General features: G+C 39.4%; 2 protein-coding genes and 1 long non-coding RNA gene across 9 annotated transcripts in view; 2 read left to right on the forward strand and 1 right to left on the reverse strand.

Annotated features, from left to right (window-relative positions):
• The first annotated feature begins 374 nt into the window (after positions 1-374).
• On the forward strand, positions 375-10935 carry LOC119493243 (leucine-rich repeat-containing protein 43-like). The gene is made up of 12 exons (XM_037778397.1): positions 375-580; positions 688-900; positions 1796-1906; positions 2073-2212; positions 4527-4765; positions 4866-5026; positions 5935-6097; positions 6524-6663; positions 6747-6836; positions 9128-9319; positions 9572-9671; positions 10751-10935. Exons 1-12 carry the CDS (start codon positions 494-496, stop codon positions 10933-10935), a joined length of 1821 nt encoding a protein of 606 aa, XP_037634325.1. The 5' UTR covers positions 375-493.
• Positions 10936-11390: 455 nt separating this feature from the next.
• clip1a (CAP-GLY domain containing linker protein 1a) overlaps positions 11391-18648 on the reverse strand; it is a 28526-nt gene continuing 21268 nt past the window's right edge. For 5 of the 7 annotated variants that reach the window (XM_037777671.1, XM_037777666.1, XM_037777664.1 and 2 more), the window contains 11 exons: positions 18467-18604; positions 18219-18325; positions 17931-18051; positions 17762-17805; positions 17583-17603; positions 16732-16849; positions 15152-15302; positions 14983-15035; positions 14301-14306; positions 13601-13728; positions 11391-12582 (listed from right to left, as the gene is read on the reverse strand). In XM_037777671.1, the coding sequence (XP_037633599.1) occupies positions 12354-12582; positions 13601-13728; positions 14301-14306; positions 14983-15035; positions 15152-15302; positions 16732-16849; positions 17583-17603; positions 17762-17805; positions 17931-18051; positions 18219-18325; positions 18467-18604 (1116 nt within the window). In that variant the 3' untranslated portion in view covers positions 11391-12353. The remainder of the gene's footprint in view (positions 12583-13600; positions 13729-14300; positions 14307-14982; positions 15036-15151; positions 15303-16731; positions 16850-17582; positions 17604-17761; positions 17806-17930; positions 18052-18218; positions 18326-18466; positions 18605-18648) is intronic. The other 2 variants (XM_037777667.1, XM_037777668.1) reach the window with 2 other exon arrangements.
• Positions 13019-14948, forward strand: LOC119492904. Its single transcript, XR_005207869.1, has 3 exons — positions 13019-13151; positions 14773-14774; positions 14938-14948. It is a non-coding gene; the product is annotated as an uncharacterized LOC119492904 (long non-coding RNA).

The raw sequence follows: 18648 nt of genomic DNA on the forward strand, positions 1-18648 counted from the left end.
CACCTAGTACAGTTGGATAGATTTTTCATAGTAGAAATTTACCTTGCCATAGCAGGGAAACCACAGGTGTAACTAATAACACTCACAATGGCTCACCACCATTCACCAGTCAGGTGAAATGTCATGGTCCACAAAGAGTGCACTATCAACAGTGCAGTCAAAGATTTCGGGCCATAATGTGCTACAGAAAACGTCACCGAGCATATTAGAGAGGGATTCAGAGTCATGGTGTTTGTCTAATAGCTACACCCCACTGAAACAAGTTTTCCTCAAGTTGTATGTGCTTCACCTGAATCACTCACACTGAAGTCCACGCAGTGTTCCTGGAGTGAGCCCGAGCTGTTGCCGGGCAACCGACAACCATTTGTATATAAACACAAGGCCTTTTCCCTGAAAGACTGACCAAAGAAAAACGGACATATCATTACATACTGTAGCTATTGTGTTTCTCTGATCTATGCAACATGTCATACAGTAACAACTGTGGACAGAAATGAGCTCAAACAGTCTTTCTGCTGTGTTAGAGAAGAAGATTCACCGCCTGTGTCTGAATGACTTTCCTTGTGGATATGGCACCTGGGTGAGTGTTTCAACTATCATGTCTGTGGTTTAAAACACTCTCATCACTGTGTACAGTAGCTTTCTTTTTGTATATGACACTGATAAATAGAGTGGTTATGTTCCCAGAGGAAGACCAAAGACGGTGCAGAGGGAGCAGAGACAGAGGAGACGGACGCCCTGCTGGATCTGCTGAGCTGCCCTCACTCTCCATGGCGGCACGATGAATCATGGAGCCCTCAAGCTCCGGCCCTGAGACAGCTGGTTGTGCTCACACCTGAACGCCTGCACACAGACTTCATTTACAATTACTTTACTACACTTCGCATCGTGGACAAGGGCGTGAGTGTTCTGATTTTTATCTCCTAAATGTTGTACTTTAAATCTGATTCAAGCCACTGCTTTTTAAGAAAAAAAAAAGCATACCCTTTAGTTCTAATAGCATCCCCAAACCCATGATTTGATATAATGGCCCCCAAAATATTATGTCATGTAAGGGTTTTCTTTCAGAAGAATTCAAAGTTTCCAGTTCAAAAGGGTCCTTTATTATCTTGCCAGAGCAGAGTCGAGCATCAGTACAGCAACACTAGACTACATGTGCAGTCTTAGCTGCAGGTGCATTACCAACCTACACTATATCTGCTCCTCTTAGTGGTTGAAATAACCACAGATGACCTGTAGGAACAGTGCCAACACATTATAGAAAATATCAAACACCATATTGCAAGTTTCAGTTAGTGTACTACAATACACTACAATATAATATTTATTATAATCCCACTTGTTTGAGTGTCACTAAACCCACAGAAATCTGGTATTGAAGCCCAAAAAAAGTGCTATTTGTTATAATTCTGAAGTTAGTTAGAGCAGTGATTTTCAAAGTGGGGTCTGGGGACCCTCAGGGGTCCTTAAGAGGGTTCCAGGGGGTCCGCAGCAGAAAGTCATAAATTTTCACTAATTCCATCCATAAGTAACACAATGACAAAATGTATGACTATTTCAGTCACATTTCTGTAATAAAACATCTAAAAGCAAAAATCCTATCAGACGGGGGACCCTGGGACAAAATCTTATCAAATGGGGGTCTGTGGTCTAATTTGGGTCAGTTTAGGGGTCCTTGACATGAAAAGGTTTGGGAACCACAGAGTTAGAGCATCCCCAAATCTTAATTTGTCATTGTACCCTCTAAATCCCCAAATACGATTGTGAAAAGTTGTACTTGATGTTTTGTTTTCAGGTATCAGTCATCGACGACGGCCTGTTAAAGTTCTCAAAGCTGGAGGAATTGGTGCTGAGTGCTAACACAATCTCAGAAATCCCAGTAGAAAACCTTCCCAGCACTTTGAAGGTGGGTTTCCTCTGCAAAGGTTTGCCATTAAAGGGTGATTCCCAGCTGAATCATAAAGAGTAGTGGTATGTCAGTGCAACATAACTGACGTTTTTATCTCGCAGGTCAAAGTGGAGCAGGTGTTGTGATGTGGTGATGAGTAACTCTGATTATGTTTCTTTGATAGATTTTGGAGCTACGTGCCAACCGGTTGTCTGCTCTCAACAGTTTCACTGACAGCCCGCCCTCTCGCCTGCAATACCTCGGCCTTGGCTCAAACTGTCTGGGTTCCCATGACGACATCTGTTATCTTACAGGAAGACACTGGTTAGTTCACAAACACACACACACAAACACAGGAAGTTTCTGGCTCTTAAAGAGTTAAACCAAAACCAGGTCAAACCAGACCTCAAGTAGAAATTGTGTACTTTTTATTGTTTCTTAAGGTGAGACAATGACATCACATCATGTCAGGATGCTTCATTGTAGGTTTTTCTACCTGTGACAGATTTTACACACATGTACTGATTTGATGGCTTTTCACTGGTGACACTTACTGATGCAACACGGGTAGTTTTCCCATCTAAAATAATCTACTAAATGTGGTTTCAGTGGCAGCAAAGTTACACCCACTCTCCCTTCCTGTCAGCTGATGATCGTGGCACGTTTTTATTTTTAGTGACGGTCTAATTACGGGTGGGTTTCAGGAGGCAAATACTTTGAAACACTGATAAAATCAGCCAAAACCCAATAGGGTAACATATTAGTAAGCCTTAGGGGAAATTAATTTCTTAAAATTTCCTTCTCTATCATCAATTAAACAGAACTGGAAATATCATGACACATGACTTTCAGTTTATTCATCACAAGGAGGAATAGGCCTACACATCCTGTGAAAACCGTTGTATAATGTATTATATAATGATTTAATTTGGATTATCTTGGCTCAGGCTTGAGATTTACATCAGAATTCATTCGGTGGAGTACAGAAGACCCTTTTAGATCATAGGGTTCAGAAACTCTGTGACAAACAGCTGTTTTTATATTAATACAAAACAAATGAATTCAAAATGGGAAATGTTCATGTTCTCAGTAGCTCTATACATCTGTTAACACGTCTCTGGCCTGAACACACAGTCTGTGTGTCGCAGGGTGATTTTTCAGTTTGCTGTTGCAGTTTATTTGTAAAACCCAGAATCAGAATTATATTTATTTGCCAAGTACATAAATACAAGGAATTTGACTCTGGCTTTTATGCGTCTTTCTAAATGTACTTACACAGAAATAGAAATAACAGCTAGGGACAAGGACAACAAAGCTGGAATAGACAATAGTTAAGAATAGACAGGACTTTTATGTACATACATAGTAAAAAAAAATATAGATACATTTTATATAAATACATATAAAAGCACCAATGACCAACAATAAAAGAAGAAGTAAAAGGTCAATATACAAGTCAAGTGTTCTGTAAGTTGTAGACAATACAAATAGTTGCTGAATGGATTTACATGGACTGGAAATGTACAGTGTGTACATGTATACATGTCTATATACTGTATGTACAGCGTGTAGGATTTATATTGATGGTGACAGATGGTATGTACATATTAAAAATTATTTTAAAAATTATGCATTAAAGACCATAAACTATAATCTATAACAGCAGCAGCGAATGATTTCAGGTTGTGGTGTTTGAAACGAGTTGGCATTTAGAAGACAGTGGGTCAAATAAAAGATATTAGTTGGATTATGGGAAATGTAGGATCCAGCATTTTTGGAGCTTGACCCGTACTAGGGGACCAAAAGTCAGGATATCCCGGTCTCTGTTGCTTCGATTTTTAAAAATTGTCTCTTATGAGTCCCTTAACTTTATGTTGAGTTGAGTGCCGTTTTGAAATAATTCCTTTCCAGCTGCACATAATAGATAATATTTCAAAAGTAGCTTTATATATTTCATTTTTGTTATGCTATCCGTGTTAAAAGGCTTATTTATGAATAAAAAAGGAAAACTTAAAGAGGACCTATTATGCTTTTGTGTTTTTTCCCTTTCCTTTAGTGTCTTATATAGTTTTTTGTGCATGTAAAAGGTCTTTAAAGTTACAAAGCCCAAAGTCCACGGCAAAGGGAGTTACTCTCCTCCACAGAAACACTGCACCTGAACTGCCTGAAATGCCTTCATTAAAGTCCTGCCTCTTCCTCCGTAATGTGGTGATGTCACAAAGTAACACATTTGCATAACAGCTAGTTTGGCACACCCGCAAACAAAGCTAGTTAGAGCAAAGCTGGAGCGCAGTCCAGAGAGTTTGGTCAGGTTGACCAATAACAACAGAGTGGGCCAGCTGACCAATCAGAGCAAACTGGGCTTTTCGGAGGGGGGGGCGGGGCAGGAGGTCAAACAGAGCGTTTCAGACAGAGGGTGAAAAGAGGTGCTGCAACACAGCCGGTATGAGAAAAGTAAAGGCGTTTTTTGAACATTAAATCATGTAAACATGGTCCAGTAGAAACCTAAAATACAAGTATGAACCTGAAAATAAGCACAATAGGTCCTCTTTAATTCATCCACTTCCTCATTTTCACTGTTTTTCAAAAGTTGTCAGTCTTGCTGTACAACAGACCGCTGCTCTGTCTCTGACCTCAGGCCACAGCTGGTATGTCTGGACCTGAGTGACTGTGAGTTTCAGGACCAGCTGGCCCTGCTGAACACCTTGAGCACGCTCCCCTGCCTCAGGACGCTGGTGCTGGAGGGCAACCCCTTCACTCTTGCTCCCTCATACCCGGGCTTCACTGTGGACAGCCTCCCACAGATCTCCTGCCTGGACACCTCATGGATCTCCCCTGAGGACAGACATGGTTTTAGGGGCTTGGCCAAGAAGAGTGGTGAGACTGTGGACTGTCAATTAGTAGATCTGAGTCCACCAAACGTGGACTCTTGTTTCTTTTTTCATAAAGCAGCAACTTTGTCATTTTATCCATACAGATGTGATAGTGGACCGGGCATCAGCCACAGTGAGTGTGGGCAGGATGAGGGGAATCCCAGACCCATTGACGTGTGGGGATGAAAACGCTCCTGACTTCCCTGTTATCACCTACGGCTATTTCATCACATACGACTTCCTTAGTTATCAAAGTTTTAACCTGGTGACGTATCCTTCCTACACTTTTCAGTCTCGTTACATGTCTGTCCAGAATGTGAAAACTAAAATCAAATCAAATGTGTTTTTGGCATAATTTTGGATTTCAAATGGCATTTTTGTACATTGTTTTCTGACATGTTATGACAGTTTCATTTAGTAAATGACAATAATATTTCACACATGTTATGATATTTGTTTCACATGTAAGAACTTAAAAGATAAGTTCACATTTTTTTCAAGTCTGTCTTAAAACAATACTCATATGTCTTTTCAACATCGCCTCTACGCTTTAGCTCTGATATAGACCAGGATTCACTGACTACATATAGCCCGGTTTTAGACCTTATTCTAAAAACAGCATTACATATTTTAAAAATGCATTAAAACCTGTAAATATTTAACATAAGCACTTCACCCCCCACGTTTACAGTGTTGCTGTTTTTTTTTGTCATAAACAGATTCAAAGATCTCTTAGGCATCTACTATTCAACCTTGAATAAACTGAATCCAGGCTAAATGTCTACAGACAAATACACATCTAATATACATCTATTAAATTTATTTTCAACATCAAATTGCTCAGTTGGATATGTACATTTCAAGAGTCATTCATTGTTTTCCAAAGTTACAGTCCTTTTAGTATGAAACTCCCTCTTTGTCATTTCATCGTTGCACACAGTAAGCACAATAACAACAAAAAACAGTTGAGCATCTATATTTGTTCAATGTGCACATGTGCTTTGAATCCACATCAGTTTTATATATGTGCCTTGATTTGTAAAGGTTATCTTAAAACGAAAACACAGCGGAATGTGAAAAACTGAGTTATGTGGAGAAAACGTGTCCAGAAACTCTTTTAAATCAGCACTTTTCCTTTCTATTCTTTTCCTTTTCTTACGTTGGTGTTCACAGAGTTTCGACAGTGAATCTAAATGTGACGCAGCACATGTAACAGAAGACTGCTTCAGTGATGCTGACCTACAATCAAACAGAAATTGTGAAAAGGAATCGTCCAAACCACACACACAAGACTCGATGGTGCATACTGAGGAAACCTGCCATGATACTGCGTATGGTAATAACACAATTTCACGCCCACAGGAAAATGGATTATATCACAAACTCTGATAGAGCAGACACAGTTGTTTCTACAGAACTATTAACAATAATGGTAGTATGATGTTTGGATTCATTTGATTTAGTAATGTATCCTGTATAACTGTGATAAACATTTACTTATCAGTTTCTGTAGAAGTTACACAGCTACCTTCAAAGAAACAGTCAGTGGAGAGTTGTACACAACCTGAAACTGGATGACTAAACTGATCCTTTATCAAACTTGTGTAGGAACACTTCCCTTAACTTTCCACTCAATCTGAGGTTTGTTTGTATATATTCTTTCAACTACGTGACTTACCAAAAGAAAAATTTTAACCCTGTTTCTGTACATGCAGCATCCACTTAGCGCCAACCGTTCAATTGTGTATTTCTTTTTCTACAGCGTCGAGACACAGCACATCAAAGCTGACATGGTCAAAGTGCATGGACTTCAGTGACACACAGACGTACATTGTTAGTGATCTGGGAGGCTTAAAGAGATTCTTCAATCAAGGACTTTATATTACAATAGAGGAGGAAAAGGTAAAGAAAACACAGTTTGAGTGGGTAAATGTTTAGATGCAAAATGTGTTATAGAACTCAAATTCTAGCATTTGACATTTTAGGTCCTGTCATGGCCTGCAGCCTCTGAAGATGTTCCGTCGGCTAAACCCAGCCGAACTGTGAAAGAGAAGAAAGGCGGGAAAGGGAAAGAAGTGAGCTTATCATTTCATTTCCACTGAATCACAAACCGTAGAAAGACCGCCCTTGCATTAGTCAGCATTAGAAAAATAACAAGTTAACAGATCTATCTAAAAGATTTTCAGGGAAATCATGGATCATTCATTTCCAGAGTGGGGCTCATAGACAGATACCATGATTACTGGAAATCTCTATTACTATGGCAACTGATGTGCCAAAACTAACCTGGCTATATAGCTATGGTATTATAATTTTTACCTCAGTTTGGTCACAAGCTAATTTTTATGCTTCAATCAAGGTTATTAGGGCCCGAGCACCGACAGCGTCAGGCCAGCGAAGGCCCTATTGAAACTGTAGGAATTATTCTTTTTCACAAAAATGAATCGCCTTTTTGAGACCTTATCATGCTCAAAAAGTTGTTAAACTTGGCATACTTATCAGACGTGGTGAAAGATTTGATATTTTAGGGGTCTCGGGCTTGGGTGTTGCAAAATGACTCGCTAGCGCCCCCTAGACTGATGGAGAAATTGAGCCCCTCACTACGGTTTCACCTACATGTATGAAATTTGGCAGACAGATGTAACATGTGGAGACGCACAAAAAAGCCTCTTGGAGGTATGCTCAAAACTCAACAGGAAGTCAGCCATTTTGATTTTAATATGTCATTTTCGCCCATTTTTAGCGTTTTATATGCCGTGTACTTTAACAAACTCCTCCTACAGGTTTAATCAGATCGACTTGAAATTTGGTCAGGACCATCTTAAGACCTTGAGGATGAAAAGTTATTCAAATGATGTTTTTTTTTACATAGTCCGATCTGCCCCAAATTTCTCAGGCATGATAAGGGTACAGTCCTGAGGACATGTACATACAAAAATATACTCATAGCCCCGCCCCAAGACATTAGCCACGCCCCCTTTTATAACTCATGAACCGTTTTTCGTAGAGTCTTGTGGCAGGCATCATCAAAGTTCCGGTTTCATCGTGCCTGGCCGCGTTAATCGGTGTCCAGCCAGTACCCTGACACGCGACAGGTGCGAGGGCCTGTTCATCGCTGCTCGCAGCTTTAATAATATTTTTGAATTTTCAATTTGTTTTTATTTTATTTTAGTTTTGACTTTACAATTTTATTTTAGTTTAGTTTCAGTTTTTCAGAAAGGTTTAGTTTTTATATATTTAGTTATAGTTTTCAGTAGTTTTAGTAGATATAATGATATAATGTCTCAGAAGTCTTTAGCTACATATAGTATATGGACGAATACATGGACCAATTTCTGTGGTTCAATGTCACGAGAGTTGATGGAAATTCATACCGACTTCTTTTTTTCGGTTGTGATATATTATAGCTAAAAAGAAATTAAACTGAAATTAATTTTTATACATTTTTATTTTATTTTTTATTCTTTTTTTACCAGGAAATATAGTTTTAGTTTAGCTTGAAGAATTTAGTTTTTATTTAGTTTCAGTTTACTATAATAACCCCGGCTCCAACTAACTCATTCAAACCACCGCGGCTGTTCTTCATCTCACTGTGGCCACACGCCAGAGATTTATAGTTCATCATTTTGAAATACTTTTTATATGTATTTAATTATTCATATCACCAATCCAAAAGCAACCAACATAATTTATTTTATATTATAGTATAATTATATATATATAATATAAAATGTATTATTGTACATAATATAGTCTTAGGCTGACCAAGAAGGTTGCAAGCTTGATTTCTGACAACAGCGGCTGAGTTTATTCCAGTCATCTGCTGCTGCCAGTTCCACTGATGTGACTTTGAGTAACCTCACAATGAACGAGAAGCACCACCTTGTGGCTCTTCTCACTCTCTAATGCCCCTGAAAAGCTGCAAGTGTGTATCTGCAGTTGTGAAAGAAATTCAAATTAATAAGGGACTTTACAGAGATTATTAGTGGGGAGAGTTGACCAGAAAGGGGATAGGTATTGTAATTGTTTTTTGGGTTGATGGCAGTGTAGTCTGACTTTTTGTAGAGAGCAGGTCAGGGTTTTTCATTTCATCCTAAATTTATATTCTATCTCAGCCTTCCTTTGCAAAAATACCAATTTTCACATGCACCGTTGTTTGTAAAGGTGCACTTTGCAGAGGACAACAGTTCTGTCACTGTATCATGGTTTTGATAATATGCACATTGGTGCCACGCATTAGTAGTTCCATTAAGATACCACGGCAGTCCACAGGTAAGTCCACCAGTAAGTATTAAAAGTCTGTTTTGGCAGATAAAATTATACAGCATCAAATATCATAATGTCATGTCTGTGGTATCTTCCTCAGTCTCCAATCAAATCTGGTTCCACCAAAGACAAGTCTAAAGACAAAAAGAAGAAATGTGTACCAGAGCTGTTCCAGGACGCCCCCACCAGAAGAACCCTTGGCTCTGTCCACGTCCCCCTGCAAAGCCTGGTCAGAGGAGGTCAAAAGGTCGACGTCCTCTGTGAACTTGGGGCTCTGCACATTGAAACTGAGGTGGAAGCTACACAAACATTTGAAAAAGCAAATTTACATGCAGCCAGGGCATTGCTGAGATAGCACAATCTTTATCTCTGCAATTAACAGGAACTATTAGGAGACAAATTCAAATTGGGAAACACTGAGACAGGATTTATAATGTTTAAAAGAGAGATATTGACCATAAAAGGAACAGAAAACAGGATTATAAATTATCAAACTGACATGGGGATTTATTTTATGTGGGATTTGTTTTTCACTCATCTTTAGGATCTGGGAAAGAAAATCAAAGAAGACAAGAAGATGGACAAGGAATCAAAGCAGAGAGGAGGCAGTGGTACTAAACAGAAGAATACAGCAGCTCCAAAAGGTTATTCATCTGAATTACAGATCACTTTTCCAACTGTACAACTGGGTATAGAGAATAATCTTAAAATGGTTTTGACATAAGTAAATACTGTAAAATGTCCCTAGAATGGCCTACATACACTGAACAAAGATATGACACGAGTTGAAATAAAAGATCTAAGACTTTTCCTGTGCACATAAAAGACTTATTTCTCTCAAATTTTGTGCACAAATTTTCTTAAAATCTTTGCCAAGATAATCCCTCCACCTGACAGATATGTCTTGGGTCACAGTCATTCCTGTGAGCCAGCATGCACAATACTACAGGGCCATAATTAATGTTATTAATAACACCTGTGTTTACCCTGTAATGACATGTCAATATGGCTGCTGTGAAAAGGGCCTATGTCACAGATAGGTGTCTCAAGTTTTGAGGGAGCGTACCATTGGCATGCTGACGGCAGGAATGTCCAGCTGCAGTGAGCCGTTTCCTGTGAATTTAATGTTTATTTCACAACCATAAGTCATCTCAAAAAGTCATTTCTGAGAATTAGTCAGTAAATCCTAATCAGCCTCGAAACTTCCCCTCTCCCCCTTGTTCTTTGGGGCTACGACCAAAAACAATGCATATAATAGCCATATTCATGTGAAATCCATACTTCAGTGCTTAATAAATGTGTTTTTCAAGATAAAAGTGCACATTTTTGAGTGGCCTTTTATTGTGACCAGCCCAAGGCACACCTGTGCGATAATGATGCTGTTCATTCAGCATCTTGATATGCCACACCTGTCAGGTGGACGGATTATCTTGGCAAAGGAGACACAGATTTAAACAAAGTGGTGCACAACATTTGCGAGAAATAAGTCTTGCATAGAAAGTTGTTTTATTTCAACTCATGAGGTGTTGCGTTTCCATTCTTGTTCTGTGTTATACGTGGCTTATACCTCATATTATTGAAGAAAGTGAGTGGCATTTTAAAACGTATTTGGCATCCAATGTAAAGGAAAAATAAAAGGGGTGTGCTTTGATTTATCGGTCAGTAAACTCTTGTTTTCAGTCTGATTAAAATCATGAATCCTGTTTGATATCGTCCTCTGTAGGCAAAGGGAAGGGAAGGAAGGACGTCCACACAGACGACTCTGTGTCCGTCCAACTGGAACCGGTGACTGTGGAGTTGAGTGTGGAGCTGGAGAAATGGCAGTCTGCATCTGAAGCTCATCAACTCCTGCTCCCACACCAAAACTCCTTAAGCAAACGGCCTGTTTTAGTCTTAAAGCAAGATTAGCAGCTACACTAGGCTTACTTACTGTACGTTATGGGACCATATCCCTCCATACTAGTCCTGGTCAGGTTAGTTTTCAGGCTTAGCTTCATCTCAGGTTTAACAAGTGTTACAATCTACCCACCAACCATTCTTCCCTGCATTCCCTCATTACAACTGATGGTGAATATACCGTAGTACCGAGTTGAATATCTGATATTTGTTTCCACCATGTCACCAGTACAAACCCAGCAGCACCGTCCAACACCGGACAACTTTAATTTCTAAATTCAAATAGTCTTGCTAAAAATACATTACCTGGCTTGAAACCTCAAAGTTATTTAATGTTATGGTGCATGCTACATATGTATCCTGCACATATGATAGAGAGACATTTACTCAGGGGACTACACCAAACTCAAGATGATGTGATTATAAGGGGAGCACTGCAACAAGCTGGACGGACATAGAGGTCTACGTGCTGTCAAACTTTCCTTCATAGCATCTTTTATGACTGTGTGCAGTCGTTAACAGAGACTGTGCAGAGTGCTTTCAATTGAACAATAAATACAGAAATGTTTGATTTTAATTTATACATAAATTTCATTTATTTTTCATACAGATATTCAAAACGTTTGAAGTATTTATCTTTTAATTGCAAAGAAACCTTTTGGAAAAAAGGCTGTTTCACTGGAACTGAGGGGTTACAGTAAGCGTGAAGTGCTTTAAGTTTCACTGCTTCTTTTTTTAACAATCATCCATCAGTTCCTTCATGAAGACCATAAAAAACGCTCCTATTAAAGCCAAACAGCACTGGGTTTCACTGCTCCACTCCAGGCAAGAGTGAGAAAATCTCTCCCCGGTGATTACCCTTCACAAAATTACACACATACTATCAAACCTTTAAAGAGTACATAGTATTTCCAGGCATAAAAAAATAAACTATAGCTCACCAATGTTTTTTGCGCAAACTGATATTTTTTTCAATAAAGTCATTTACAGTTTCAAATAGACACCTTTCTTGATACTATATTATCTTTGTAACTCCCCAACAAGCTGTGCAAACAATGTTAGGATATTGATAAATTAAATTATCTGAAGAAGATCATCACTTCTCCCACAACGATACATCCACCGACAGTATATCTCCTCACTCACACAAACCCAGGACATCGAACATTTTTGCTCCAAAGTCTTTTACAATTACAAACACAAATTGTCAACTGCTGTATTTTGTTTTTTCTGGATGTCTTTTTTGTCTGAAGGGATTCTCAGGAGATCACTCTCCCATAAGAGCGCTTAAGGACTGGCATGGACAATAAAGAGGCTTGGCAAAAACAAGCGCACGAAATGCACACATACAAACCAAAATCCCAAAAGCACAGCGTAATCTAACATAATGTGCAAATATACTGATTGTGCGAACGAGGGTGGAAAAAGGCTTAAAAGGTCTGGTCGTCGTTACAGGATTCGGTCCAGTGGCCAAAGACCTCACAGATGTCGCAGTAGGCCCGCTCGTCGCCCTTACTGCCGTGGTAGGTGGTGTGTTGAGGGGAGTCGGGCATCTGCATTTGTGTGGGACAGTCCTCTGTGTCGTGGAGGTCGAAGCAGTCGCAGATGTCACAGAACAGCCTTGGGGGAAGCTTCTTCTTCGCGGGTTCTTTGTCATGGCTGCACAGAAAGAGAAAGCAGCTGTGTGTGTAACTAAAGAAATGGAGTTGTACTGCCACACAGTTGGTGTTATTTTAAGTCTTAAAGGGGACATATCATATCACTTTGTCAATGCTTGTGCTCGTACATCTTGGTATCTGGAGTGACTACCAACCCACAAACTGTGAGATAAGACAACCCAGTCAGTTTTTTGTGGGCAGATCAGAAAACATGTGATTCAACCAGTCAATCAGATGTGGCTCCCCTTCCTATGTCTCATGCAGGCTCATTAGAATATACCACCCACAGCTTGGCCCAATCCCTTTGTACCCCCCTAAAGCCTCAACTGATGTCTTCTGGTAAATGGTTGAGTGTGAGAGGCTGCAAGGACTTGAGATGGTATCATTACGAATGAAACAACACTGCAGGGACATATCACGATACCTTAATGATGCCAACTTCTTGCAGGCTCTTGCCTTACGAGGAGAGGTAGCCTAATTGTCAAATAATCAATTTACTTGCTTTTGTCAAAACAGCATCATTAAGCAAATTCAAAAGAAATGGTTGATGATTAAACCAGCTGTGTAATAGTCTAATGCTTGCATTCCTCTGATTTCATGTTTTAGTTTTTTGTGTACCGTGTTAAATCCATGTTATTGTTTCTCTATATATTTTTTTTACACCCCTGGTAACCCCATGTTTCATGTCACAAAGTTATGAATTGTGGGTAATTTCCTGTCTGCAGAAATGCGGGCTTACAGAAAGTGTTGGCTAGGGCTGAAAATGTCAGCGAGAGAGCCCTCGAGTACTTCATGATCTGACAGTGGAACAGCCCTAAACCCTCACAGACTTTTTACTTAGGTGCTAAAATGGACGGAGGGTGAATACAGGTATATTCAGACAGAGAGTATGAGAAAAATAATGTGTTTGAACATTAAAGCATGTAAACATGCTCTGGTAGAAACCCAAAATACAAGTATGAACCAGAAAATGAGCATGATATGTCCCCTTTAATGAGTTTGCCATGAATGGGACATACCTATCATGGTTATCCAGCTGACTTGGATTATTCCCATTGAGAGCAGCAGCTGCCATTGTCTCCAATTTGCCCTTTTGTTCCTCATTCTTCCTCTGGAGGTCGACGATGACTGAATTCAGGAACTCAATCTGTAAAGGAGAATCACAACAGTAGCATTAGCGCCGCTGCTGCTGGTGAATGATCATCTATTATCCCATACAATATGCATTTTAAAAATTGATATAGAGTCTCCCTATGATATTTATTTATCGTATTATGTGCCAAGACTTTGCCTCAATCCTGTGACAATACTATTATAGATAATAGTAACTGTGCCCCGTCATATCCCGCCAAATAATAAATATAATCTTGATTATGATGGTAATTTGTCACGGTGAGTTGTCCGCCAAAGAAAACTCCAAGCTTGGAATGAGTCAAAAGGAAAGTCAGGTAAATACCCACTATTTATGAGTGTCTTGCTGAGTAAAGGTCATCCTTAACAGATCTGATCTGCTAAGCATATATGATAACTCTAATTTCTTCTAAGAATTTCAGCAGAGAGCTTATGCTAAAAAAAAATTGAGAAATCAAGCTTGAGTCGTCTTTGGAAGATAGTTTGTAGTTTCGACACCAACTATAATGTGATCCACCGGACGAAACATAAGAGTGACAGTGACAGACAAACATGCACAAGTGAAGCTGATGAAAAACATTAACAAACCGCTGCCTGATGGTGGTGTAGCATTGCCAACATCATAGACAGGGCAGAGGAGAGGAGTTGGAGATAAAGAAAGAGAAAGAGAGAGAGAGAATAAAAAAAAAATTGAGAATCAAATTACGACCCATCTACTGCCAGACAACACATTCAAGTCAGCACTGACACAGATAATACAGTATAACATTTTAGAGTAAACAGAGGCAGGAAATGAGAAGTAAGTGAAGGTTCTGAGCCTGATGACACACGCCATCATCACAGCACTGTGGGTGAAACGCTCCAATATAACGGTGATACCAATTCATGAGTATATCACCGCTGCAAGAGCTGAGATGATGTCCGAAATTTCAAATAAATTTAGACCTATTTCACCTCTGTAAAACATTATACTGTAACTGCTACATGAGTAAACAATAATCTATAAAATTCAGAGTACACTACATCAGAAGTAGTATTAGTTAGTAAATGTCTGAGTAAGCAGTCATTTCACAAACAGCATTTAGTAAGACTGTTTCCGTACGACTGCCCAAAATATGATGAAAATGTAAATGAGACGTTGTCAAACCAGAAAATTCTATGGGCCAGGGTAGGGAAGCATCTTCACATTGAATGTATGAATGGCAAAAACCCTAAATCTATCCAGGCCTATGATTGGTGTTATTCAGGATGAGAGGAAAGATATACACACCTGGCTCTCTGCAGTCTCCTTATCCTCTCTTAGTTGGTCCAAAACTGTATCACCTGGAAACAATAACAGATTAAATGAAATGCAGGAGTAGACTGGGTTACCTCACAGAGAACTGACCTTAGTGCTACCAGAAATATTAGCTTTGCTCTTGAGTTAAGCCCACTGTTACCTGAGGACTCGTTGATGGTATTGGGCCCTGCAGCCAGGTCCCTCTCCAGTCTCTGAACACGGTCCTGTAGATTAGCCTTGTCCCGCTCCAAGGAGTGAATTGTACCCTCCAGTGTCTTAACTGAGGCACTTTCCCCACGCAGTCCAACCAGCTATGAAGAAAACAATCCACGCAATGCAATATCGAAAAATGTTTTACGTTTCTTGGACAAAATATTAGGCTTTGCTCTAAAAACATTATGTTATGACAACAAGTGTAGTCACTCACTGAATGACAGTTTATTAACAGTAATACAAGCTCAAATTCATGTGAGTAGAGTGGAGCAATGAGAATTTCTGTTCCTCGCTCGTGGAGCCGTTTGTTCCCTCCGCGCTCAACTCAGATTTTACCCCTGCTCCAAAAAAGCTGTGTAGTATCTTCGGGCTGTCGGCAACCGAATGTCATTTATTTTTATATCGAAGCTTCTATTGAGGTTTTTGGATGAAGCTTCAAATGTCTGTTGTCATATTTTGACAAACAAAATTCGCAATTTCAATTAAGTGATTCATTGGAATAAATAAGCTTAACTTTTTTAATAAGTTTCTTTAATGAATGAAACTGGTCAGTTTAGTTTCATTGCTGCTAGCTCTTAATAGCCTACAGGTGTGTTCTTTGTGTGCAGAGAGCAAACAGTGAAAATGTTGTTTTTGAAAGGCTAAACGCCAACAAAAATGTATTGAAGCCGAATATTACATTAGATAAAAACATGTTGTGAATTTTGGAATCTATATTTTTGAATAAATATTGACTTTATGTGGTCTTTACAACGCTCTGGAGTTATTGGAAATGTTTGAATTACCCAAAACAATCCCACGCAGCCGCCGTGCACAATACACAGATTACATATATTCAGGGGTCGGGCTTGCTCGGGAATGCTCTGAACTCATGGTGTGAGCGAAACCAGAGTGAAATTTGAGCGGGAAATAAGGCGACGCTACAACCACTACAACCGCTACAACCGCTCCCACGCTCATATTCTCTGGTACACAGTTCCTCACATGTTTAAGTTCAAAACAATTTTCAAGAGAATGAAAGCATAACGGATGTTTTGACCTGCAAGAAGAAATGTGTCACTAGGTTCCCACCAGCAACCGGGCTTTGTTCCGCGCATCTCCAAAGATGCCATTTCATGTTAGCTACGTTAGCATGCTCAAAATGAAAGCGGGACATCATTTGTGACCTAGAAGTGATATCCTGTTAGACTTTCATACACACAATCAACCCTGGTTCAACCCTGGGTGAGTCCTCGGTGTGAAAGGGGTATTAGGTATGTCCCTGCAAGGGCCACTTTATTTTTGATATGTACCAACTGTCGAAAGGAAATTACACTAAAAGTTACATATTGGCTTTAACAGGGATGTGCTGTTAAAAGCATTTGTCAAAGGCTGTAGGAAAGCAACCATCTTTCTGTGCACACTCACAAATATGTCCTTGCATGCTCTCAAATCTCAACTTGCTTGAATTCACTTTGTGCAACCTCAACAGTTCTGTCAATAAGCTGCCATACCTGCTGACAATAAGAGAGTTCATTAGATTCTCACCTCGCTCCTCAGGTTTTCCACCTGCTGGTCCTTTTCTGAAATTAAGGCACTGTTTTTATGGATGGACTTTTGGAGGGCGGCCTTCTCCTTTTCAAACTGCTCCTTCAAGGTGCTCTCCCTGTCAAATACACAATACCAATTAAATCTCAGAGGTACAGAACACAATAACTCCACGCAGAGGAAAAACTGGCCCCAATTTAACTGTTGCAGATTTCCAACTTTGGAATTCAAACTAGTTTTTCGGCCACTGCAGACATTTCACAAATTGGAGACATACAGAAAAATAAGAGACATTTTTTCTCCGACAGTCGTTTGGTCAAAATATTTGGTATACTTGTTAAAATGGTAAGACTGCAAATAAAGAAAATATAAAAAAAAAATTATAGTACAGTCAGCATATTGAAAATTTAAATAAAGTGGGAGATTCAGAGGACGAAAAAACAAACATGCAAAATCAGTAGTGAAAGCACATATGAAAATGTTAAGCAGGTGAGATGGGGCTGTAGGTTAAATTACTTTTTGTGTATTGTGCTTTGCCTTTAGGAATGGTCACATTACACTACAAATATTTGCTCTGTTTCCCGTTTACTTCTACTGGAGCCTGTATGACAGACGATTTTCAAGCATGCATTTCCTGTTTTGGTGCGTTCAGGTCATCTTTAACCAAGCAGATGATTCATTAGCTGCATCAGAAACGTGACATCACATCCTCCGGAAATTTCATTGAACGGAAACACTCTGTGACTGTATCTTGATTGTTCCTAAGTATCTTCCTACATATATGTGGTTAATATATTTGTACTATTACATGATGATGACCGACATCAGATAGTACCACAGGCGTGAAGTACCTGAAGGCATTATTCGGCAGGCTTTGAAGGAAAAGAACAGCATGACGTACCATTTGCTTCATTACAAATGCACTTCATATTAGCAAGTGTCAAGCAGGTGAAAGCATTTGTGTTTATTTAGACAACAGGCAAGTTGTGGTGAGAAACTGCCCAAATCACAAAATGATACATTCTCTTACCTTTGCTTCAACTGCTTTTTGAGTTTTGATTGCTCATCCTTGAGCTAAGAAAAAAGAAACATAGTTGAAATCCAGTCATGGTCAGCAGATCAATATGTGAAACACAACATGTTCTGATGCTTGTAGGTTTATGTATGATTTTTAATAATATAGATGGATAGTGTTGCACCTTCACAAGATCACTCTGGCCTTTGTGACCGTTATCAAGCTCCTGAGTCAGCTTGTTGTTCTCATCTTGCAGCTTCTGCAGGGACTGCGTCTTCACAGTAACGGCTTCTTTAAGCTCCTCACTGAAGAAATACGAATGTTAAAATCATCTAACAAATTCTGACAACCCATGTAAGACATATTGGTTTGTGGAAACTCCCTCTCCCATGTCTCTTGTTTTACCGTAACCCACCAATTATATAATACTATTCATATTTAAATCTGACAGATGAATGAAGGATCTACTCACATTTCCTGGCACATACTCTCAGTCCTCTGAGTTTCTATGCTGAGCTGCTCTTTGGATACATTCAGATCTTCTTGGTACTTGGAATTATGTTTCTTCAATGTTTTCAGCTAAAACAATAATGACACATTATTTATTTGCTGAAATTACAGCTACAAGACACACACACACCAAAGATTTTACTAAATTCCATTTCTCTCACATGTATAAGAGCCACTTCACCACTGAAAGCTGACATTAGCGTCTCTTACCTGTGTCTCCATCTTCTGCTTGGAGCTCCGGAGCTCTTCCAGCAAAGATTGGGCTTCATTCTTCTCCTGCAGCAAACTGGCTTTGTCTGTTGTCAGCTGTTCCAGAGCCTCAGTGGTCTTGCCAGAGGCCTCTGTAGCCTAAACGGTGAATGAGCAGGATACTTGCTAAGAACAGTTCAAAT

This window comes from Sebastes umbrosus, chromosome 8 (assembly GCF_015220745.1).
Source record: "Sebastes umbrosus isolate fSebUmb1 chromosome 8, fSebUmb1.pri, whole genome shotgun sequence".
In the NCBI taxonomy this organism is placed as follows: domain Eukaryota; kingdom Metazoa; phylum Chordata; class Actinopteri; order Perciformes; family Sebastidae; genus Sebastes; species Sebastes umbrosus.